General features: G+C 53.7%; 1 protein-coding gene across 2 annotated transcripts in view; it reads left to right on the top strand.

Moving 5' to 3' along the window:
• NAV2 (neuron navigator 2) overlaps positions 1-24,517 on the top strand; it is a 362,959-nt gene that overhangs the window by 333,126 nt on the left and 5,316 nt on the right. For both annotated transcript variants that reach the window (XM_053673061.1, XM_037150498.2), the window contains 11 exons: positions 3,672-3,825; positions 5,017-5,179; positions 5,909-6,009; positions 8,062-8,157; positions 9,943-10,111; positions 13,043-13,278; positions 15,428-15,582; positions 15,802-15,873; positions 17,506-17,702; positions 18,620-18,738; positions 23,424-23,627. In XM_053673061.1, coding sequence (XP_053529036.1) covers positions 3,672-3,825; positions 5,017-5,179; positions 5,909-6,009; positions 8,062-8,157; positions 9,943-10,111; positions 13,043-13,278; positions 15,428-15,582; positions 15,802-15,873; positions 17,506-17,702; positions 18,620-18,738; positions 23,424-23,627 — 1,666 coding nt within the window. The remainder of the gene's footprint in view (positions 1-3,671; positions 3,826-5,016; positions 5,180-5,908; positions 6,010-8,061; positions 8,158-9,942; positions 10,112-13,042; positions 13,279-15,427; positions 15,583-15,801; positions 15,874-17,505; positions 17,703-18,619; positions 18,739-23,423; positions 23,628-24,517) is intronic.

The following is a 24,517-nucleotide window of genomic DNA, read 5'->3' on the forward strand; positions in this document are numbered from 1 at the left end:
TCTCTGGCCCACTTCCTTTTCTTTGAACTCTCCTCTAGCCTTTGCCCTCTGCTGGAACACTTTTTCCCAAGACACTCATTCCTGCAGGTGTTCCTGCTCTGTGTTACGTAGTTAGTAAGGCTTTGCCTGTGCATCATGCAAAAAAACAACACCCCCTCCACCGCCCCACACACCCTACCGTCCCCTCTGCTCCCTCCCATTTCATTTATTACCATTGCAAATATCGAAATCATGTATATTTTTCTTTGTCTACCACCACCACCCAAAAATCTACATACAGTCTAAGTTCCATGGAGGTAGCTACTGTTGGTTTTGCAGACATTCAAATATTGAATGGAATGAGTGAGTGGCGGTTGTCCTGAGTGGATTTGGGATATATTCTGGAAGAAAAGTTGAAAGCACAATGTGACATTTGAGGCGCCCAGGAGACATTCACATGGAGGCACCAGCCAGCCTAGAGTGTGTGGAGGTACAGAGTTGGGAGACGTGGGCTTATCGTTGGTATTGAAAGCTGGGAAGCTAGAGGGGTCCTCCCAGAGGTTGAATGGAGACAGAGGAGAGCCAGAGAGGCAAGGCCTGAGCTCTGGGACATTCTGCTATTTGAGGAGGAGACAGTGGGGCAGCCAGGGAGGTGGGAGGGAACCCAGAAGCAGAGAGAAGACCCTGTTTGGAGGAATGTGGACCGGGCCCAGTCCTCTGGGTGGCTGGCCATGTGGGATGAAGAGAGAAGCGATGATGTACTCGGCCATCCAGGGCTCCAGCGACCATCTCGAGACCTCTCCCTCCAAACCACTTTCCCCACAGGGTTGGGCGGGGCAGACTCTTGGCTCTCCAGTGCCTTCCGGACATTCCACAGGGTCCATGCACAGTGGAAAAGTTTGTGTTTGGTTTACTTTTCCAAAGGGTGGGCAGAGAGCAAATGCCTCTTCCCAACCTCGAAGCATTTGTAAGAATGTGCAAACCTACATGTGAGAGAAAGTTCAAAGGAGAAACCAAAGACAGAGGAGTCTGGACTTAGAAAAGGCCCCACCCGGTGGGCGAAAGGAATGGCGCTGTGGGAAGGCAATGTTTCCCACACCCGAGGCATTTAAAATTAGGTATGTCACCAGCCCTGCCTTCTGGACAAGGCGGCGGGAGTGTGCTGGAATAACGTTTTAGGGACTGAATGGAAAAGATACGCATGTAGTTGCTTTAGTAAATAGTCCATAAAGTGAACTTCTGAGTGCCTGCTGAGTGCAGGGCGTGACCTGGAATCAGTGACATCACAGAAGTCAAGTGTGGGATTGAACCGAGGGGGAAGGGTCTGCCGTGGGCAGTGGAGTTAGGGGCTGACTCTTGGAGCTGCTGCAGAAGGCCTTGTTTCAACATCATCTCCGTTGCAGGGCAGCCCTCCTGTGGGGCAGTTTATTTCTGAGACCTGGCCCACGTGGCAGGGGGCGGGGGTAGTCAGGAGGGCCTCCTGCAGTTACTCCTAGCACAGACTTGCTTCATTCTGGTTTGAGTCCCTTTGTAGAATCATTGCCCAAGCTTTGCAGAGTTACCCATGCACTATATTCCGCAAAGTGGGTGGGTACTGGGGAGTCTGTGTGTCCCTTGCTGAGAAAGATTTCTAGGGAAAAGGTACTGGAGCAAAGTGCCTTGCGGTGGGGCACAGACGGACCTGAATGACACAGTGTGAATCGAGGCCAGCTGCTCTCTGCAGAGGATTGGAGCTTTCAGATCTGGGCGGGGCATGGTTGCGCTAAGACCAGAGTGTCACACTGGAATAGAGTTCAGACTTTATACTCCATTTAATTCGGGAAACTATAGTCTTCTCAAGAACCAGTTTTTTCCAAGCTCCCCCTGCAAAACTCCCACACACACACACAAAAAAAAAAGCATGACCATAGTTAAGCCTTACAAACCCTGGCTATTCAAAGCAGAGGTAAGGGGTAAAGGGGTGATCTGAATTCTAAAGATCTTTCTGTCTCTCTAGCCCTTTTAGTCCCAAATCTGTTGGCCTGAGTTCTTCAGAGGTATGAAATGGGAATAATTACATTTTTCAGGAGTCCCCTAGAGGTTTCAGAAGGTTTTGAAGCAGAGAGGTTTCCTTGGCTGCTGAAAACTCTTAACAATAGGAGAAGGTTTTTACTCTCTGTATCTCTCAACTCAAATAGTTTAGGTGTAGGTCAAGAAAATAGCAACAAAAAGATTTGGCCATTCAGGTGTTGAATTTTCTTCTCGCCATTCTGCCCCTGAAATACAGTTGCATGTCTTTTAACAATGATAAATGGTTTTTCTTTGGCAATTAACATTTCCACACCCCCACCCAGTCTTACAAGTCAGGTTTTGCTTGGCCCCACATCCAGCACTTGGGTTTTATAGAACGGGGTCGCGTGATTATTTCTGCAGAAACCACACACTCTCCGTGCCTTTTGGAGATAATCGGCTTCAGCTTTGTAACCTTATGAACTTGGGGTTGTTTGTTTCACTTGTTTCTTCTTTTTTTTCCTTTAGTCCAAGAAAGTCAACACTTTCTATTCTGGATCACCCCTCACTTCATATTCTGTGATCTTAGAAATCAACAGAACTTGTTTTTAGTAGAACCATCTATTTAACATTACAGTTTCTCATGACCTTTATGATCTTCCGCTCTGGGCTAAGTTGCCAGGTATCTGAAGAGCAAGCACCACCAAATCAGGTCAGGAACCCAGCCTAGAAGGACCACCTCGTAAGAAAGAAGGACTCAGCAGGGTCCCACTGTCTCCTTGCTCCGGGAGTACAGCTGGGAAAGAAAGACAACCAGCCACACTGCTGCATACGTTTCAGATAGAACTTTGGCTTCTTGCCCTGGCCGGGTAGGTCAGTTAGTTACAGCATAGTCCTACTATGCCAAGGTTGCAGGTTCGATCCCCGGTCAGGACACATACAAGAAGTAACCAATGAATGCATAAATAAATGGAACAACAAATCAATGTTTCTTTCTCCCTCCCCCCCAAAAAAAATCAATTTAAAAAACCCCAAACTTTGGCTTCCATGCCGGGTCATCCGCTCTGCTCTTTAACTACCTGAGATCTTTCTCTTCCTTGCCATGAGCTTTTAAGCAGTTTTTCACGTTAGGGGAATGAAAGAACGTCACTCTCTAGACACTTAGGGGAGTGGGTTTTAGTGACTAACAGGACTAACTCCTTCCACCCCGTCTTTAGGTTGTTTTCTTTTTTACAGCCTATAAAAATCACCCCCTCAGCTGCCTGACCCTGGACTATTTAATCTTTAAAACAGACAGTTGACCTCGTTTCTCTGAGTGGTTTTAGATCCCAGGGGCCATGTGGTATCATTACGGGGGCCCAGCTGTGTACATATTGGCGGTGGGAGGCATGGGGGGGTCAGACTCCCAAGGTTACTACTCCCTTTTCTGGCTCTGTTTATCCTTAGATTATTGGAGTTCTGCTAAAAGGCTCACAACAAAACCATCCCGATTGCCAGGTCTCCACAAAGGTAGAGTGTAGAAAGCCACAAAATCTGTGAATTTCAGGTGCTTTTGATAGTAGCACCTCCAGGAAGCAGGGGGCAGCTGGTTATACAGGGTTGCTGCTGAACAAACCTGATGATGGACACGGACCATTGGTCAGTGGAGGCCTGAAAGGACATGAACTCAGAGCTGCCTTTGTCAGTAACATTCCTTTCCCCAGAATTTCAGAGTGCATGGATAGTGAGGCCGAGACGGTCATGCAGCTCCGGAACGAGCTGAGAGACAAGGAGATGAAGCTGACGGACATCCGCCTGGAAGCCCTGAGCTCTGCGCATCAGCTCGACCAGCTCCGGGAGGCCATGAACCGGATGCAGGTGAGAGCCCCGGGGTGCCGGTGAAGAAGCCCAAGGCAGGCCGGGGACGGCTTGGCAGGTAGATGGCTGCTCCCTGCCACACCCCAAGGCTGCACCCGAACCTGGTGGCAGCCCTCTGCTCTCCCAGCCTTTTTCTCTTGTCAGGGCCTCCCCCATACTACCCAAAGAGCAGCCTTTTAAAAGTGTAGAGTAACCGTGTTCCTCCTTCATGCAAGAGTTCCAGTGTCTCTGCTGTTGCTCCTTGCATGTGTCGCAGGCTCCTTCACCCGGCCTTCTACAGGATCCTTTTCACTCTTAATCCCCCTCCACCACCCCAGCTTTCCAGATTCTTTTCCACTTTCCAGACTCTTCTCACTGGCCAGCAGGAGCCACCGACTGTGCCCTTCACATGCCCTGGAATCTGTTCCATAGTGTTCCTCCCCCAGGTGCCTTTCCGCACATCTACAAGGACCCTTCCCTTAAGGCGCAGCCTCGTGCTGCTTCCTCTGGGAAGCCTTTCCAAGTCCTGCAGCTGGAAGTTGGGGCCCTCACCTGAATCTCTACAGATCTGTCCTTACAGCCCCTCAAACCCTCTGCCCTAGATTGAAGGCATTTGGGTCTGCTGAGCTATTTTCTGCATTCCTTTCTCTGGATATAGCACCAGTACTCAGCACATAGTAGGTTCTTTATAAGTACTCGTAGAATGAAAGACTTCTGTGAGTTCTAAATTTGACTTCCCTGAGAGCAGCATTTCCCAAAGGAGCTTCTGCGGAACACTCCTTCAGTGAGAGACTCTGAAAGAACAGCTTCCTGGTCAGACACGTTTGGGGGAGGCTGCCCCCTCCCTGCCCCTCTCAGATTCACAGCACACAGCAGCTCATGAAGGGGTCCGAGAAGCCCTGCAGTAAAGAAACCCGGCAGACCCGGGGTTGCTCAGTCCGCTTAGATGAGACTCCCGTTCACTTGCCACTTAGCCTCTGGGAAGCATTTCTGAGACCCTTTCAAAGGCCAGCTCTTGGGAAGGGTGGACCACCCCCTGCCAGACAGACCACAGACAGCAAACACCGTTGCGTCTCTCCAATGGTGTGACTTGCCCCGCCTCCGCTGGGCTACCCACCGACTCCCTTCGGGGGCTTCTGGATCCCTCCTCCAGAAAAGGCTCGTTCACGTTATGTCCACCCAGTAACAGAGCTTCTCTCTTCCTCTGCACAGAGTGAAATAGAGAAGCTGAAAGCTGAGAACGACCGGCTAAAGTCGGAGTCCCAGGGCAGTGGCTGCAGCCGGGCACCCTCCCAGGTGTCCCTCTCCGCCTCCCCGAGGCAGTCCTTGGGGCTCTCCCAGCACAGCCTGAACCTCACCGAGTCCACCAGCCTGGGTGAGTGGCCGCACGGGGCTGGGGGCGGGACAGTACCCACGGCTGGCGCTGGGTCTCTGAGCCAGAGCCCCAAGATAAGCAGATGAGCAGATCAAATGGGGAAGTAACAGGTGTGTGTGCACTTGGGGCGTGTGAGTGTGTGTGGGTGTGTGTCTGCTACTGACATGAGCCCGGCCGTTAGACCGCTGTCATGCTTTGCTCCGGCACCACGAATTCTCCAGGCCATGAGCTCGGATCCCCTTGCCCACCATGCTGAGTTCTGTTTGATCCATTTTACGAGGCTGACCTGCAAGCTGAAGGCTGCATCCAAACCCCACGGCAGCAGGGCCCACCTGGGGCAACGGCTTGGTCAGGGACCCTCCTGCCTCCAGGCTGGATTCCAGGCTGGCGCAGTAGCAAGCGAACGTGGTCTAGGTTTCCTTTGTAAGCGTGTCGAGGCTGACGCTTTGATTTCTTATCCATGATGCTGCTGTTGCTATTTTGGTTGAGTCTCTCCCTCGCACTTCCATTTGGCAAGGTACATCGTCAGCCTGCTGGTTCCTTGGTTGGTCCACTGTTGGTTTCTGTGGTTTTGTTCTCCATTCTGCCCTCTCCCCGCCCGGCCACCCCCTCTCCCCCGCACCCCGACACCTGGTTTGTCCCGCTGCTGCGCCAACGGGCAGCGGGGGTGTCAGGAAGCCGGCTTTGCTTTCCCATGTGCCTAAGGCTGTTGATGTTTTCCATTCGCAGACATGTTGCTGGATGACACTGGTGAATGCTCGGCTCGGAAGGAAGGAGGCAGGCATGTTAAGATAGTTGTCAGCTTTCAGGAGGAAATGAAGTGGAAGGAGGTTAGTTGGACCCCTTGCCCTGCTCTGCCTGTCCCTTCCCCAGGTAGAACGACCTAGCTTAGTGATTTCTTCATCGAATCCTGTATCTATAACCTTGGTGCCTAAAGCGAGGTGGAAATACTCCTAAAGTGTTCCTTAACTCACAGTAATCCCCAGCAGCATTTCGGCACGGTTAAAGGGAGCAACTAGCCCCTCCCTCTCTCCCGTGTTTGGAAAGTCTAATGAAGAGTCGTAAACATGGCCCTGCGTTCACTTACACGCTGACGTCACCCGGCAGTGGCTTTTCTAAGTTTAATGTGCGCCCAAAGCACATCCAAGGCAGCTAAGTGCATTCAGTACAATACACAAGGTTCCGAAATAAGCACCAGTGTATCCAGCTGCCAGAGGCTGCCCGTGGAGAAGACACTGAGGGGCTGAGGTGGCCAAGTCCAGGCAGCACGCACTTGGCTTGAAGGGAAACCGGTGGGACGCCCTGGCTCGCCAAGGCTGGGGAGGGGAACCTGAGTTTTCCGAGCAGTTTCTGTTCTCTTCCAGAATCTCAGAGGCCATAGCGCCAGCAGGAACTATTTAGAGGTAGAAGTAGGTATTGAACATCAAAGTTGGTTTTCAGTCATTGATTAAACCCAAATGATGCTGTGAAGGACCATCTCATCTTACCAATAAGTGGGACAAGGCTTCATCAGTCCCTGTGAGGTCCCTTTCAGTTTTTTGTTTGTCCTCAGCATTCCAGCCAACATGGCTGTTGCAGCCTCCGAGAGCTAGGGAGCCCCTAGTACCCACCAACACAAAGTGTGTGCGGCAGACCCGTCTTGCCAGGGTTTGCACCCTGTGGCTGGCTCTCCAGTCTCACCGAAGGGGCTGGGCCCAGAATTTTATTCCTGCCAGGAAGACCGGACAAGGAGCTGCACTTTCAGGGCCTGGCTGGTAGAGCAGTGGCCCATCGGAGGGGCATTCACTCTTACAGTGAACGCAGGTGATGCCTGTGAGCATGTTTTATTCCGGCGACTACCAGCATGAACAGACATTTTACAAAAGTTTAGGAGTCACTTTTTAAAAACGGGAAGGTTCTGAATCACCACAGAATCCAGATGAGGTTGGTTGACCGGTTGGTATTATCTCCATTGTACAATTGAGAAACCAAAGCCCTGAACTTCGCTCACTCGAAGTTACCAAGCAAGCGGTACGGCCCCCTTGTCCCACTGCAGACTGCCGCTCTTTCCTCTGCCGGTTTCGCCCGACTGCCTGACGCTCCCTCCCAGCCCCCCACCACGTGCCTAAGTCTGTGTCCCTATGAGCATGTCAGATACTTTAAAACCCATTCCATTCCAACAGAATGGAACGTCCTGTTCGCTTCTCTTTAATCAGTTTAATTAGTGAGCCCACTGTGCAGAGCCCTGTGAGCAGAGATAAAAAAGATTACTTTTCTGTAAAATTCCCAGAGTTTTATGAGGTTCTTAAGTGAGCGTGTTTTAACTTTAAATGAGAAGAAAAGCAATAAATGTTATTTTAAGAAAGAAAAAAATAGAAACATCTTCTATCCTGAAGGAGTTTAAGATCTAACAAGAAGACAATGTACAAATAAGACACATACCTAAAAATAAACAACAGAGAATATGTCATTATGTAAGTTGTGCACAGAACCATCTGGCAACGTGAGCTCTGAGCCTGGTGAGTTAATCATTGAAGCCTTCCTGGAAGAGGTGAGTTTGTAAGTGGTTTGGAAAAGACTAAATGGCAGACAGGAGAGGGCAGAGCATTCCAGGTAAGGGATATGATCTGTGCACTGTACGAGGTATGCACTTAGTGGAAGGTTCTAGATTCCAGAAAGGAGATTCTCACTTCCTATCTCACAGATTGCTGTTTTAGCAGCGGCGCAGAGAAAGTTTTTAAGACTGCTGCATTCAGTCTAAGTTATATCTGATATTGAAACAAATAGCACTTTTATTCCCCTGTCAAGCCACTGGTGACATGCTGGGACAATCTAAGTCCTTGCTAAGCTGGGTCGGAAAAGATCCACCTGTTTTTTACCTGCATGCATTTCCTTACCCTTAGGATTCCAGACCACACCTCTTCCTTATTGGCTGCATTGGAGTTAGTGGCAAGACCAAGTGGGACGTGCTCGATGGGGTGGTTAGACGGCTGTTCAAAGTAAGTGTTTTGAGGAGACGGTCGGGCCAGTCCACCTGAAGCAGGGGCGTGGGCTGAGGGAGGGGAGGGTGGTGTGTGTCCGGAACCCGTCATCTCGCAGGCCTGTCCCCTCTCCCACTCCTTACGTTGCTGGGACTTGTGCCCTGGCACTCAGATGATCAGAAGAGGGATGTTAAGTGCAGACCACTGATTGGCCACACTGTTCCCAGCTGCCCGTGGCTGGTGAGCCAGTGAGTCCTTTCTCCAGCATCGAGCCATCTTAGGAAGGTCCGACAGTGAACTGCTCACACCCACATTCTGCCTTCACCTCGGAATCACGCACAGTTGCCTCTGCTTTGGAGTATGCATTGTGCCCCTTGGCTGGGGCTGCAACATCAGATTGCCATTCTTTATTTCGAGGGTTTGATGGACGTGCCCACGTCCTGGCCAGCGCTCCATTCTGTCATTTGTGCTACAGGTCACACATCTGGCCAGTGGCCAGTGTCGAGGATGTTGGCATAGTTATTTTTGTGTTTGTTCTAATTACTTCACTGGAGTGGGGTTTGCTACAGGAGAAGTAACTAATGAGCGCTGCAGTGAGCCTTGAAATGCAAGGCGGCTTCAAGGAAGCTTCCGGAGCCCTTCTTTCTATTGTCCTGAAGTGAGTCCGCAGCCATAGGTGTTCGTTAATCATACCCCTGAGCAGTACTGATGGCCCATGTTTTTTGCGCTTCACCTGACTCCAAGTTTATTGTTGGGCCTGTGAGGAAGGTTCTATTGTTTTCCCATTGAAAGGTGAAGAAGGTAAGGCCTCATATTGGGTCACTTACCCCAAAATCAGGAATCTGAAACCAGACCGTGTTGGTCTAGTTGAATTGGCCTGACTTGTGACTTAACTAGTACACTCCAGTCTCTTCCAGCATCTGGATTCAGGCGACGTCACACAGGACATTCTGTTCTCTGACCAGAGATCACTCATCGTCTTCACAGGCCACCTGTAGACATGCGGGTAGGCAGGTGACGTTCAGGGCTATGGGCAGACCGCCCCTGCTGCTCCGGCTGAAACCTTATCTCTGCTGCTGGGCAGTCGGACCTCCTTGGATTAGAGACAGCGGTTGGGCTGGGAAGAACCTGTGGGTGGTCCCATGTGAGGAGATGGGAGCATTAAAGGTGGTAGAGGTCTGTTATTCGGGTTCCACCTTGACCTTTGTCTGGCTACCTCATAGCCCATGGCCCTTCGTTCCAAGTTCACTGACATAAAGAGGGAACTCTTCCCAAATTTGGAACACGTTTTCCTGTTTAAAGCTCCGGGAGCTGCTTTCCTGCAGCAGCCCTGGGTCTTTCCCTTTGTCGTCAGCATGGCCTTTGCTCTGAGGTCAAAGAAGGGCCGGTGCAGAGATCTCTTACCAGAATTACTTTCTCATGAATTTTCCAGCACCATTCACAGGTCCCCATGTCTCCAACACTTCAGCTGAACTCGGGAAAAGCTGCCTAGCTTTTCCCTGCTCGGTTGACCCAGACTAAACGTTCACAATCTTGTTAGAGTTCCTCCCCAGCCCCTGCCCACCCCCAAAAGCTACACCACACACACACCACTAACCAAGTAAATCTGTGTGTTAAGGAGCCTGTGACCACGAGGCACCTTCCCCATGGAAGAACGTCAGTTCTTCCCCCCTCGTTCCTCAGCTCGATTTCAGCTCAGGCTGCAGCTGAGAGGAGATGATTGTAAATCACTCAGTGAACACATGAGTCATGGGCAGATTTCTAGCCACATCTTTGATGGCGTCTTCATTTTATTTTTTCCAGGAATACATCATTCACGTCGACCCAGTGAGCCAGCTGGGGCTCAATTCGGATAGTGTTCTCGGCTACAGCATCGGGGAAGTCCAGCGCAGCAACACCTCCGAGACGCCCGAGCTCCTGCCCTGCGGCTACCTGGTGGGAGAGAACACCACCATCTCTGTGACTGTCAAAGGTAACTCGCAGACTGCGAGGAGGGGCTTTCAGGAGCTGCGTTTATGTTGTGACTTGGCTGAGCGTACTGTGGCCACAGTTTTGTTTGTGCACATGGATGTGGGTGGTGGTTTTCTTGCCCCCTCTGTCCGCAGTTATTCTTACCTAATCAAGTTAGACCATCTTCAGCCTTCTCCACCACCTTCAGAAACAAATCACTACTGAGGAAATTATAACAAACCGCCCCATCAGCCTGATGACCCTGAGATGGTGGAATCTTAATAACCTTGTGCAAATGGGCTCCATCGAAGCCAGTGGCTCATTCTTGCCAGCAGGCCTTGGACGGGGCCCCGCTCTGCAGATGGGGAACCACGGTCCGCTGCGGGCGAGAGAGGCGTCGCTCTGGGCCCCCAGTGAACCCGCCGGAGCCTCCAAGGCCTCCTCACCCGAAGACGCTGAGCTCCAGGCCACAGTGTATTCTGTTGAACTCCATGCCCACAGAGCACTCTGTGGGGGGAAAAGGATTTTGTGGCAAAATAAGTCTGGGAAACTGCCTCATTATCCCCATTTGGGTTTGGGGAGCAGCGACACAGGACGGCACTGATACACTGCAGGCTCCACCCTTTAACGTTCTCACTCTGGCCCTGCAGAAGGCTGTTCAATCCAGGCTGACACAAACCCATCGGACTACAGACCCCCCTTTCCTGCAGTTTATGAACCACCTAAAGAACTGGCCGGTACACACTGTACTGGGTGCAACCCGAGGGTTGCCCTGTTCCTTACTGCCCTAGACGGCCCTGATCTGGACTGTAGTTTTAGCCATGCAGTCTTGGGGGCGTCCAATGCAAGAGTTATTTCCCAATCAGTTTTCCAGGAGAACTGCAGTCTGGGTTCCAAATCAGCAGGAACCCGGATCCCGCCTGGTGACAAGCAGTAGATGCTGGTGACAAGCAGGGAGCTGCTGCTGCAGCCTCACACATAGCCTGACCTCGTTGGCAAGCGACATTTCACAGTTATGGCCTTGGGCTGCCAATGACAGAGACGTGCCAAGGTCTAGGTTTGGTATCAAACACAGCAGGATTCAGGGGCCATACCAGCGCCTTCCGGACCAAGCCTCCTCCGGCTGCTCTTCTTTCCTGAGCTCCCTGCACATGAAATGGCCGTGGTGGCCCCGGTTCACCTTTCTAAGCACTAGGAACCTAAAAGAAAGAGATCGTCTTTCTGGAAGAGTGTGAGGAAATTCTCTGTGGTGGTTCTGCCACCTGCCATGAATCAAAACATGTTGCTCCACCAGTCACCGTGACCAAGGAGAGGCTTGGGTTCGGCGCGGTCCTGAGCCCTCACCTGAGGCGGATGAAGGTGCTGGGCGAGCCATATGTAAACCACCTGGAGTGAGCTCCCACGAGAAGAAAGCGTCCTGTGAAGCGAAGGTGGAAAGGGTACCAGGGACACCAAAACAGCCCGCTACGTGTACCTGCTCAGGAAAAGCCTCAGAGGTTACGGGCTCCAGTTGTTTTGTCCCTGCCGGCGAGCGCATGTTGTCACTTGCAGGGAAGCACTGCAAACACTGGGGGTAGAAGGAGTGACCGTCGCTGAGACCAGACCAGACCTCTGCAGAAACAGTGACGGACCGTTGGCCCCGGTGGAACATGCCTCCCACCACGGGGCCCCGTCTGTTGCTGCTGCCGGCTCCTCGTCTTGTCTTAACATCTCCAGGGACCAGCCTAGGTTTCTTGTTTTCTGATACCCAACTCTCCCATGTTCCCAAAGTACTTGAAATATACACCCTCAAGGCACTAAAAACCACTCAAGGGTTTAAGCTGGAAGGTTTGTGAGCTGCAAGATGGTTTACTTCAGTGGTACTGGGACAGGGGCAGGCGGGGTGACTTGGCCTCTCAAGTGAGTTTGTCTGCAAAACAGTCACTCCGGGGCTGGGGTGTAACAAACAACTGAAGCAGCAACACGTGTGCATAGAGAAACGTTCTAGTGCTTTTCTCCTGATGTCGTTAGTTTAGAGTAGTGACCCTGCGCTCCATGCTTTGCATCAAGGTTTGAGCCAGCATGGTCTGTATTGAACTCAATACCGGAAAGTCTCAGGCCCATGCCTAGAATGTGAGTCATTTCAGAACGTTTGCTGTGGTCACTCTGGAACAGTGTCTGTATTTAGCGGCTCTTCTTGGTTGGGGCAGGATTAGAAACAAGCATATAAATGCGTTATGGGAGTCTGTCTGCAGTATTATGTGGACGATGCAATTTTTAAAACAATAAATGTTCTTCAGTTTATTTTTTTATCAGCATATACTAGCTTTCTTGAGGTGAGTTTTTAACAGAATTACCTTAGGTTTTTGAACAAGAACTTGCACACATCTTCTCTTGGACATGCTATCAAGAACCTAGCTCCGTTAAAGCCAGCAGCCTGATTAATGGAGTCCCAGGGAGGAAAAGGGGGAGATGAGTTTCCTCTTGATGTTGTTGAGTCCGAGAGGGAGGCAGCATTTCAGCCTGGATGTGCCAGGATTCACACCCCCGTCAAACGGCCTTGCTTCGCATTTGTCATTACCTTCATGGCGTGTGTGAGCGTGGGAAGCAGTGGCACTGGGCACACAGGAGAGAACAGGTGAGGAAGGAACCCTCGGGTGCTGGCAGGCATGGGAGACTGGGGTTTGGTTTGGGCAAACGCTGCCGGTATGGCAAAGCCAGACAGACGAGCAGAGCCCAGAGTTTTAGGAACTGTGCAGAGGACAGGTGTGGACCCAGGGCTTGTATGTGAAAGTCAGCCAGGCCGGAGCAGGAAGCAGCGGCGGTTTGCTCACAGCTCCCGTGTGTGCACCGGGGGCCTCGGGCGAGCGCGCTGCCTGGGAAAGGGCTGGGCTCCGGTCATAGCAGTCCCAGCTGGGCAAGCACAGAACTCGTCTTTCTACAGGGCTTCACATGTTCTATCTCTCAAACACAGGGCTCGCAGAAAACAGCCTGGACGCGCTGGTGTTCGAGTCTCTGATCCCCAAGCCCATCCTGCAGCGCTACGTCTCCCTGCTGGTGGAACACCGGCGGATCATTCTCTCCGGCCCCAGCGGCACCGGGAAAACCTACCTGGCCAACAGGCTGTCAGAGTACCTGGTGCTTCGGGAGGGACGGGAGCTGACAGACGGGGTCATCGCCACCTTCAACGTGGACCACAAGTCCAGCAAGGTGAGGAGGAGTTCTTTCAGAGGCTGCTGCCCAGCCACGGGTCACTTTCTGACCCTTTCAGAACTGTTGGTGAAGCAGCATTTTCTACATGCTCACCTTGGGGGGGTTAGACAAGCCCTGTGAGGAAGGTCAGACTGGGGCTAGCAGGAAGCAAGGCTTTGTCCCTGAACTTCCCACTGTAAGTCAATCCAGTTCATTTCTTACTTCCCCACCAATTCGCATGTGCATAGCTCTTTAGATCACCCCACATGCATCCCCTTCAGTTTATCAATGATTTATCATGTGCCTGGCAGTGCTATTGTTTTTCCCAAAGGAAACATTTTTTTTGACGCAAATGACAACAGCTCACATTGACACACTGCTTGCCCCATGACAGCCGACCGGCCCCCTCGAAGCGATTCACCATTCAGGGAATTGTCGCTGCTATCTCCGTTTCACAGAGGGGGAAATTGAGGCCGGAGGCAGGTGGTCACGTGTCTGAGGCCACTCAGATGGAACTGGGAAGTGGACTCGGGCTCCAGTCGAAGCCTGGGACTCTGGAGCCAGCACATAGGCTTGACCCTGCTTCACAGGGAGCATCTGTAGGCCCAGCTGTTGGCCCAGCTCAGGGTTGGGAAGGGTTTCTCACACCTGTTTGTCATTCGCACAGTGGAGCTCGTGGGCAATGCCCCTGGGTGCCCCCTGCATAGGGATCGGAGAGTCAGTGGTGAATCGGGAATGGCGGGGATTCCTACAGCTCATTCCCAGACGACCTGTCTTGTAGGTTGTGTGGGTGGGGAATGGGTGCCATTCACAAGCTTCCCCAGCGACTGTGATGTGGGGACAGGACTGGAGAGAAGTGGTCCGAGCCCCCACATCGAGAGCCTCCGTGTGCGTGAGCCGAGGGAGGGCCTTCTCTCCAGGGCCCCTTGGTGGGGCGCCTCGTGCCCCGGCACAGGGGACAGCTCCCCAGCCTCACCCCGAAGACAGTAAGGGAGCTAGTCCCAGGAGCTCTGTCCTTACAACGCCGAGGCCAAGAACCCAGTTGGAAAGGGGCTAAAAGAAGGAAAAATCACTAGTAACTTAAATAGTTGGGCTTTCTCTATTGCTCACAAGCTGCATTTTGACTTACAGGAAAGACCTGGGTTTGCGGGGTGGGGGTGAGGACGTAGCTCGCATGCCGGACAGTCCGGTGTCGGGAGCACACTGAACACGCCCTGAGTCTGACTCCAGCCCCGCCTGTCCTCTGGACAGCCTGAGGCCAGTTGCCTGACTGGGCAGTGCCTCAGCTTCCCTCTCTTTAAAAGGGAGCTAATCGCAGTACCCACCACAAAGGGTTGCTGTGGGCCACAGAATCTGTGGCAGGTGCTGGAGCTGTGCCAGGCAGGCTCTAGGTCGTACCACCTGTCACGATGGTGGTGATGTTACCAGGCAGTCACCCTGGGTCCTCTGGCTGGTCCCTTACTCAGCATTTTAGCCTCTGACCCCCCGCACCACTAGTCTTCCTCTTCCTTCCCTGCTGCACAGGCCTTCACCCAGCTGGGCTGTGTTCTGGCCCCAGTGCCTGCCAGAGCCCCAGCCGTTCTTCAGTTCCGTCCAAAGCTTACCCTTTAAACCAGGCCTCCCCAGGCCCTTGTACATGCAGACTGTCTCCTTTGCGCTGTTGCTGGCTACTTGCCCCAGCGCCGACCAGCGGTTCTCAGGTGTGTGTGTGTGGAGGGGGCTCTGCTTTATCACTCATTGAGGGCTCCTGTAAAAATGGCAGGTGTGCGGAAGAGCACCTTGTATAGGACTCCATAGCTTATACAGAGGCGAGTAAGGCAGCTGCCCCTGGGAGCTTCCTGGGAGGCTGGCATAATAAATAGCCAAGAAAAATGACAACGCTTCCAGAGAAGTGGTGGGGCAGGAACATAGAAACAGGCTGGGCACCCTCGGTGGTGCTGCGCTCCTGCCCTGGGCTGAGATTTCCTGTTACCTGGTGAGCATCAGAAGGTGGGGCCCAGGCCTTCCCCCCCCCATCTGCCCCATCCCCCAAGGTGACCCTCTGCAGTGGCAGGCACTCGGCCTGTGAGAGCCTGTCCCGCTCTGTTGGCCTGGGCGAAGGGACGGCTCTGAGCGAGTGCATCTGCACTGAGTGCACTCACCCTTGTTCTTCCCCCGGGCTTTGCAGGAATTGCGCCAATACCTGTCCAACCTTGCGGACCAGTGTGCCAGCGAGAACAACGCTGCGGACATGCCTCTCGTCATCATCCTGGACAACCTGCATCACGTCAGCTCTCTGGGCGAGATCTTCAACGGGCTGCTCAACTGCAAGGACCATAAATGGTAAAGGCCGGCCCCGGGCCTCGCGGTCCCTGGGAGAGTGAGCACACGTGATGTGTGCTGCTCAGGTGTCTGGGCACGTGTGTGGTCAGGGTCGGTGCGGGGGGCAGGGGAGGCAGCCGGCCATCTGCCCAGACACAGACTCTGCAGGCCCCTGCGAGCGCCCGGTCCTCAAGCTTGGCTTTGACTCACAAAGCCCCCTCCTCCTTCCCGCCCCCGCAGCCCTTACATCATTGGCACAATGAACCAGGCTACCTCGTCTACTCCCAACCTGCAGCTTCACCACAACTTCAGGTAAGGGGCCACCTTCTGAGTACCTCTTCTGTGCCAGGCATCTCGTTGAGCATTTTTCCCAGCTTCACTCTTGTGTCTCGTCACAGCCTCCGTAGCTACATTCTCAGTCTCAGGCTACGAGTAGGGAGACTGCGGCTGGGAGAGTTAAATGCCTCGTGTGCGTTCACGCAGCTGGTCAGTGGAAGAGCTGAGACTGGAACCTGGGTCTCCGACTCCAAGTCCTGGGGTAGTGGAGTCCGGGAGGTGGCTCCGGGCAGGGGCCATGGGCATGCTTGCCTGCCCTGCGCATCACCAGTGGCCCACGTGACCGGGATCAGTGAAAGCTGTTGCCTCTGAAAGTCCCCTCAGAGCTGAGTCTGTGGGCCTCTGAGTTCCAGCTGCTGTGTGTCCCTTTGCCCCAACGCCACTTGGGGTCCCCCTGCTGGGCTGTGGGAAGGACTGCCCAACTCGGCCATACCTGAGTGTGCTTCTGGCTTGCCTGACATCACTAACTGCTCTTTGCCCCCCAGCTGACCCCACCGCTCCCTCCCCTCCTGCCAAGCCCTTAGTGGAGCCTGAGAAGCCCCGTTCTGGGTGGGACCCCTGGCTCATTTTCACTGGCCGCTCTGTAGGCTTCTCTGAGGGACATCTGGGACAGTGGGCCTAGATTGTCATGATCCATGATCGGGGAATGTGAGCTCCTCCAGGCCACAGAGACCACAGCTCACCCGCATCCAGGTGGCTTCGTCTCATCCAGGCTTTCTCCTAAATGTGCCTCAGGTCCTCCACCTTCCCCCGTCACTGCCACATCATCTCCCAGGGGCTACTGCACCCACTTCCTAACCAGGAGGCCTGCCCGCATCCTCTGGGCCAGTGGAAGCTGGTGTGAGCATCCTGGAATTCACATCTGACCATAGACCCCAGGCTTAATGTCCTTCAGTGGTTCCCCCTGCAGAATAGAATCCAGACTCCTCGGGTCCGCAGGGCAGGTGTGAAGCCTGGTTGCACTGGACCTCTGACAGTTTCCCCAAACACCCCACGCTGTTTCCCATGTCCCGGCAACCCCTACAGCAAGCTCCCCACCCCGCACCCCTCCCCCCGCTCCTGCCCTTCCCTGTGCGGCTGCTCCACCCACTCTTCCAGGCTCATCCCCGGCAACCGCTTCCCTGATTCCCGGGTTTTACCACGTCTCACTTCTTTATTTGCTTATCTGCTCCCTCCACAAGACTGAGAGACCCTGGGGAACTGGGACAAAAGTGTCTCGGTGGTTGTTGCTGCTCCACAGTCTAGCACAGGACCTGACACGGGAACAGCGAGCTCGGTGGTTAGAGCTCGGACTTCGGAGCTGCGCCGTCTCGGTTCTAGTCTTAGCTCTTCTATTAAATTGTCGTTTGATCTCGGACAAGTTGCGTAACCTGTCTGTCTGTGCCTTAGCATTTCTGTCTGTAAAATGGGGGTGGGGATGGTGTATATGTCAGAGGGCTGCCATGAGTAGTCGTGAGTTAGCGTACGTGTGGTGTTTTGCACAGTGAGTCCTATTTTAGTATTAGCTTATACACCATCCTTCTAGTTCTAAGGTGCTCTGAATCTTGAGGTTCGTGCTTGTTTTCATCACCGCCATAGTCACGGAAAAGCATTCCTGGCCTCCCCCAGGTGGGTGCTGTGCGCCAACCACACGGAGCCCGTGAAGGGCTTCCTTGGCCGCTTCCTGAGGCGGAAGCTCATGGAGATGGAGATCAGTGGGCGGGTGCGGAACGTGGAGCTGGTAAAAATCATCGACTGGATTCCCAAGGTCTGGCATCACCTCAACCGCTTCCTGGAGGCTCACAGCTCCTCGGACGTCACCATAGGTAGGTGGGAAGCCAGGCGGGAGTAGGTGGGCGGGCTGGCTAGCGGGAGGTCCTGGGCTCGGGCCTCCTCAAGTCTGTTCTGAGGCCCTGGCTGGGACAGCGCTTTGCAGGCTCCAGGCAGCTGGACTCTGTGCTGTTCACGTGGTTAGAGAAGGAGGCAGAGGGACAAGACAGACCCCAGACCCCCTGCCCCATGTCCCGGTGCTGTGTCTCTGCCCTCTCACCCTGCCCATTGTGCTGGGCTGATCAGCAGTGAGATGCACCCGGCCTGGGTGGATGCGGGAACCACCTGGCCCAGTGACTCGCCCACGCCAAGGCTCCCCCAGGTGAAAGCCACCCACTGAGTGGGACATGCTGTGCTTTGAAAATAGAATGAAATGTCACCGACATTCCTGAAGTCTAAAGATTTAGAACAGAGGACAAAAGGGTCATTGATCACCCCTCCACTCGGACATAAGTATTTTAATTTGAGCTTTTTTTTTGTCCTTGTTCATACATAAATACTATATGCGGCTGCCATTATAATATACCTACAGTGTGTTCTTTCATTTTTCACCTCACGTTATCTCATGGGCTTTCTGTGATGCCATTCCGGTGTTGTAATTATTTCTAAAGGCTGAAAAATAATTGAACATGCGCTTAACCATTTCTGTTCTCTTGGACATTCATGTTTGCATTTTCAAAGGTTTGGATTAATAACACCACAATGAACGTCTTTCTCCAGAAAGCCTTTCCTCCCTTGGGGGTGATGTCCTGGGCAAGAGGTCCGAGGGCGGGGTTGTAGAGCCGAGTGTCCTGCTCTGTGCCCACCGCCCGGCAGCTGGAATTTCTGCTGTCACTCAGAACACCCGGGACCGTGGCTTCTCCTGACCCTGCTCCCCAGTTGAGTTCTGACTGGTTTTCATTGTGGCCCCCAGGCCCCCGGCTCTTCCTGTCCTGCCCCATCGACGTGGACGGCTCCAGGGTGTGGTTCACCGACCTGTGGAACTACTCAATTATCCCCTATCTCCTGGAAGCTGTCAGAGAAGGACTCCAGGTGAGAACGACCACCCGCCAGCCTGCTCAGCACCGGGGTGGGGGCGGGGGGAGAGTGTGGAGAGAGACTGTTACCAGTGACCGGATGAGCTGAGTTCACCTTCTCCTTCAGATTCCTACTGACACGAGGTGACAACCCCTCACCTGTGAGGCTGTCCGTGTAGCACAGAGTAGGGGGGGCAGGCACCCTTGGCTGTACCTGTGGCTCTGCCACTTAGCTGTGTGACCCCAGGCAAGTCGTTCGGCCTCTCGGTGCCACAGTGCCCTCACCGATAGGAAAGGAGAATAACGGTGCTCTGCCACAGAGGAGCGTTGCAAGGCTGAACCCTGGCTGCAGCGTGCCTGGCACCGTGAGAGCAAAGTGGTGGAGCACGTGTGTGTGTGTGTGTGGCGCTTCACTGTTGACGAAGTACTCTCATATCTGCTGTTTGGTTCAGGCCTTGCATTAATCCTGGAACTTGGAAACTCCTTCAAAAGAGAAAAGTAATATCTCAAAAGAAAGTAAGTGACTTGCTCAGGGTCATACACATAAACCTGGAAGAATCCGGGATTTGGGTCCAGGCCTCTGTCCCGAATTCCAGGTTCTCAGCCCGGCAGCATCCGAAACGCACAGCCGCTCCTCCCTGAGCCCAGGCTCCAGCTGCAGGAGCTCCGCCGTAAACGGAGCTTTCACAGTTTTATTGTTGAGCCCGGAGGCAGCCCGAGGAGTTGTAGGCTCCCGGCACCCACACTTTGTAATTAGCAGGCATCACGTGCAGGTCAATCGCCCAGAAACCAGGAGAGCAGTGGGGTGTCAGGGCTCCTCGGTCCCGCGGTCCCAGGCAGTGGAGACACAGATGCTGTCACAGGCCTGGGGAGGTCGTGGAGGGGTGTGCACCTCACTCACGTGTGTGGCCGTCCACCTCAGCGGCTGTTTGTCCCTACTGTACGTTTCACCGAACCTGACGAATGTTTGACTGCTTCGTCAGTAGCGTGCAGGCAGCGCTGATAGTCTTCAGAGGCCTCAGGACAACAGGAACTTGAACAGGACAAGAAACCAGAGACATGCCACCATGTCCTGAGACTCGCTAGTTCAGCTTGAGACAGGAAGAGTCATCTCCTCCTTGTGCTGCGAGGTGATTTGAAGAACAGTCTTTCGGGAGTGTGGGAGCAACCAGGGTTGGCAGCCGGAGTTAGCGTTTTACCAGGTTGCTCAGGAATGCGCCGCCCTGCCTCAAACCTGTGACTCATCACGCTGATGAACCCGGAGACGCCACAGCATCTGCTGAGTCCCCGGGAAACCCAGTGTGTTCTTCCTGAGCCTCTGGTTTTGTAGGAAAGTTTGCTGACGTTTTCTGAGGGCCAGCTACTCGCCAGGCACTGAGCTGGGGGCCTGACCTGCATGATCTCGTGTGGTTTCCACAACTCGGAACACGCCTTACAGACAGGGAGACCGAGGCCCACAGCGGCTTCAGCCCGTGCCCGCGTTGACTCACTGGGATGTGATGAGCCAGTGGGGGAGCCCAGGCCAGCTGACACCATGGTGACTTCTGGTGGCCCTAAGGGAACCCCATAAAATAACTGCACCCAGAAATCTCGGGTGGTTCAGGGAACCAGGTATTGTGGTTCATGTAGCAGAGCTCTACATCAGATTTTATTTGATAAAAGGATTCTTTTCTTTTAAAAAAAGTTTAAAATGCCCTACTCTCCTCACATCACCTTGATTCTATGCTCACTGTGTGCAGAGCACCATGTGGGGCCGTTTACTCCTCACCCAGCCCTGCTGGGTGAGTAGAGTGGGCATTGAGGCAGCGCCCTGTGGCAGGAAGGAGGCAAGCCCTTGGCCGAGTTTGTAAGTTCAGAAGAGGTTGGGGCCACAGAGAGACCCTGCTGAGATCAGGCCTATCAGGGACTCCCAAGACAGCCCCTCCACCAGACACCATCCTTTCTGGAAGAATTGTGGCAGCGCCCCCTAGTGGATACCAGATGTCTTTGCAAGTTTTGACTGCAGAGTCTTTTCCCAAGAGTATGTGTGGCAGGTGGGGGTGTAGCTGCCTAGAGGCTCTTCCTGAATGTGTCTTGGTTCCTCGTGTGTGCTACACACGTGCATCCCACAGAGGCAGAGGCTCATGGTGGCCCAGGTGTTAGTTGCTAATGTGTTGGCTCCCTGCTCCTGACCCAGTGGGAATGCCAGGCTCCTCTCTGCTGTGGTATGCATGGATGTCCTATTTGTCTGTCTGTCTATCCAACTGTCTCTGCTGCTGCTTAGAGCTGCCACAGGGCTCTGCGCTGGGGCCAACGAGATTCATAATATTTCTTTTACTTGCCATGGTACTCACCCAGCTATTCATCACCTAGACTTGAACATGGCCAGCAGCAAGTACGGAGGCTTGTAAAAATATTTCCTGCTCTTGCAGATGGTGTTAGCATTTGCCTGCTGCACATTTGTCTGATGAATCAGCCCTCAGCCCTGTTCCCCTTTGGAGCTGTTGTCGCAAGCACTTGCCAAAGTGTCTAGTCTACAGAATAATTTGAAGGACCTCTGTCCCCCTGGCAGAGGGGAGGGGAGGCGTGTAGGATGCTCTATCACATATTTGAAAGCCACTGGGCAAGATTCTGTGTAAAGACTCGATGATCTCTGGGTTCCAGCCTGCCTTAGCTTGCAACCCTGACTGTCCCCTCCAGGCTGGCGGATGGAGACAGAAACAGTAGCTGTCAGGCATGGGCCTTAGTACAGCCTCCCCTGTGTGAAGTCTGGCTTGGGAAGAGCAAGCCAGTTGCAGAGGGAAGGCTGTTGGAGGGAGACACTTCTAAAAACTACAGGAATGTTCCTAATGTGGAACAGTGGAACAGCCTTCTTCCACTGTAAATATCCCCAAACATCCATACCGCCTCTCTCCCTGATGCACACATGTGTGCACATGCACACGCCGCCTTCACATAATCCAGTCTAGACTCAGCACTGCCCCAGGTTAAGGAAGGCTTAGCAGCACACGGGGCCAGGGTGCTAGATGGCGGGGGCTGGTGGGGGGCAGTGCTCCTGTCTGAGAAAACAGTGAGGTCATAGGAGGCCGTGTCTGTCTTGAGTGGAGGAGGAGGCAGCCACCACTGAAGGGAGATGCCTGGGCCCGTCTGCAGGGCGGGCAGCTTCCCTGACGGAACTCACGCACACAGGTCAGAGGTGGCGTAGGCAGTCAGGAGGCGGCTGCAGAGGGGAAAGGCCCAGACGAGGAGGCTGGGGTCCCGGGTCTGAATTCAGGTGTCCTTCATAGCCTTTCCCAACTGGCTCCTCCTTAGGCCCCAGTTTCCTCATCTGGTAAGTAATGGGGGAGACTTGAGTGACCCCAGTTCTTTCCAGCTGAGGCCGCCTGTGACTTGGAAAGATGTGCTTTTGTCAGTAAGAGCTCAGGTCCGCTCTATTGTCGGCACCTCGGCCTCTCTCCCGTCAACGGTAGGAGTTCTGCGAGGGCAGAGGGAGCAGATGGACAGACAGACAGGCCATGGTCCTGGCGTGGTCCTACTCTAGAGCCCGCACTGCAGCCGCTGTGGTTCGGGAGTCTTTGTACCCCCTGGCCCCCGGCAAAAGGGGTGCCCTCCAGAGCCTCATGCAGCACTGCCCAGGGCGGGGGCATCTCGTCCTGGCCGTGGGCACGCCCTCCTGCACCTGCTCAGACTGCAGTGGCGCGTGGCGTTGGACAGACTTGAAGGCGCGTTCTGCCCCCTTTCCTCCCTGAGCCCGTCCCTGAGTTTGGCAAGCTCGGGTAGTAATTCTTCACCCTGGGGCACATCATGGTCAACCAAGACGGTGGCGGGAGTGGTGGAGAGGAAGGTACGGACCACACTTAGCTCCCTCGTGTCCAGAGGCTCACCTCGGGACGTGGGCAGCCTGGGTCCTTGTTCTTTTTGAAACTGCCTGTTAAAGTTACTAACATCCTTTTATGACTAAGGCTTAAGTGAAGGAGCATGGAGGCCTGGTAGCAGTCTTAAAAAATGAAGTGATACTACAGTTTTCTGTTTTTAGTTACTACGGACAATTTTGGGAACTCTATGGGGAAGAAGCACCAACCGATTAGAGGTGGCCGATTTGAAAGTGACCAGCGCCTTCACAGGGGACTCAGAGAGTCAGACTCTCTTCAGGAAATGAGGTTTTACCAAAACTCTGTGGCCTCTGCTGTGGTGTCGGTGGCTGGCCCCCGATCCTGGGGGAGGAGTTCTTCGGGCAGGTGCACGCAGCCAGCAGGCAGGGCTGCCCCGTGCGCTCTTAGCACCTCCGTCCGGCTCCGTGTGCAGTGACAGTGTGTCAGCAGTTTGAAACTGGCCGCTGTGGAGCTGTTTATCCCAGCGGAGTTGGCAGACGCTTCAGACCACGTGGTGGGTTTTCCCCCGGAGACCACTCCTCACATTGGATCGGTGAGGCTCCGAGTTGGCGAGTAACCCAGTGAGTTGGTGGCAGAGCCGAGGTGTGAGCCCAGGTCAGCCTGACTCCAGGGCTGGCATTCCGGACCCGAGTCATGCTGCCTTCAGTCTTAGCACGTCAGGCTAGACGAGTTCCTTGGTTGACTTCCTCAGGACGGCGTTCTGGAAGTGCAGTTGCAGTGTTGGGGGAGCATCGTGCTGGGTTGGGGAATTTTTCGGAGAGCTGCAAAATCAGGGCTGCAGAAGCAGTCTCGGCCCCTTCCTAACTCTGCCTTCTTTGCCTCCTTTCAGCTCTATGGAAGGCGGGCGCCCTGGGAGGACCCTGCCAAGTGGGTGATGGACACCTATCCCTGGGCGGCCAGCCCACAGCAGCACGAGTGGCCCCCCCTGCTGCAGCTGCGGCCTGAGGATGTCGGCTTCGACGGCTACTCCATGCCTCGGGAGGGCTCCACGAGCAAGCAGATGCCCCCCAGTGACGCCGAAGGAGACCCGCTGGTGAGTGCTCAGCACCCGGGGCGGCTCGGCCCTCGCTGAGCGCTTACTGTGTATTGGGCATGAAGCAAAGCCTGCTGAGAACACAGAGGTGACTGAGCCCTGTCCTTGCTTTGGGAAGCTGGGTTCATTCCAGGATTAGGGACTCTTTTGCCAATATTATCTTCCATGGTTTTAGTTTTGCACTGAAATCTTTAAGCACTCTGAAGTTGTTTGTGGTAGACGGTCAGAGATAAGAACTTGATTTTTTTTTTTCTAAGTGTCGTTCCTATACCACTCCCTGCCCTCTGACCTCAGGGCCACCTTTGTTGTGCAGTCCTGCTCCAGCAACCGCTGTTCCCACTTGCAGCGGAGCAGAGGCCAAGTTTGCCAAGGAGCAGAGCCGAGCCCCGGCCAGACAATCAGCAGCACAGGCAGGGAGGGGCTGGCAGGCAGGATGGCCTCCGTGCGGGTCCTGTGGCCAGTGAGACGAGTTCAGCCACTGTGTGAGCTGCTTACTGACGCTGCCATTGCAAGGAACAAGGACCCTTTAGGAAGAACCTGGGCCGGTGATGGTGACGCTGCAGTTATAGTTCAGAAAGTCCTCAATGAACACCATCAACAGGTTCTGTGACTTTACGTGAAACCACATGCAATACAACCACGTACATCAGTTACCACAGGCTCATTGACATAAGTAAGAATTAAGGGCCTGTGGCATGTCATCGGTATTATCACAAAAGGGTGTCATTTATTCAAAGGCCCATTGAACTCTCTCTGTTAATATAAGGCATAGGCACAGTCATGCTGCAAAATTAGACCTAACAAAGCAAAAGCCCATGAAATGCAGTGGGAGCAAACACAGCAGAGCCTGCCATGGTTAAACACTACCATCGTGCCTAATGTGGAGCCCT

The sequence above is a fragment of the Artibeus jamaicensis genome, unplaced genomic scaffold, assembly GCF_021234435.1.
Source record: "Artibeus jamaicensis isolate MK-2021 breed Jamaican fruit bat unplaced genomic scaffold, CSHL_Jam_final contig_797, whole genome shotgun sequence".
Taxonomy (NCBI): domain Eukaryota; kingdom Metazoa; phylum Chordata; class Mammalia; order Chiroptera; family Phyllostomidae; genus Artibeus; species Artibeus jamaicensis.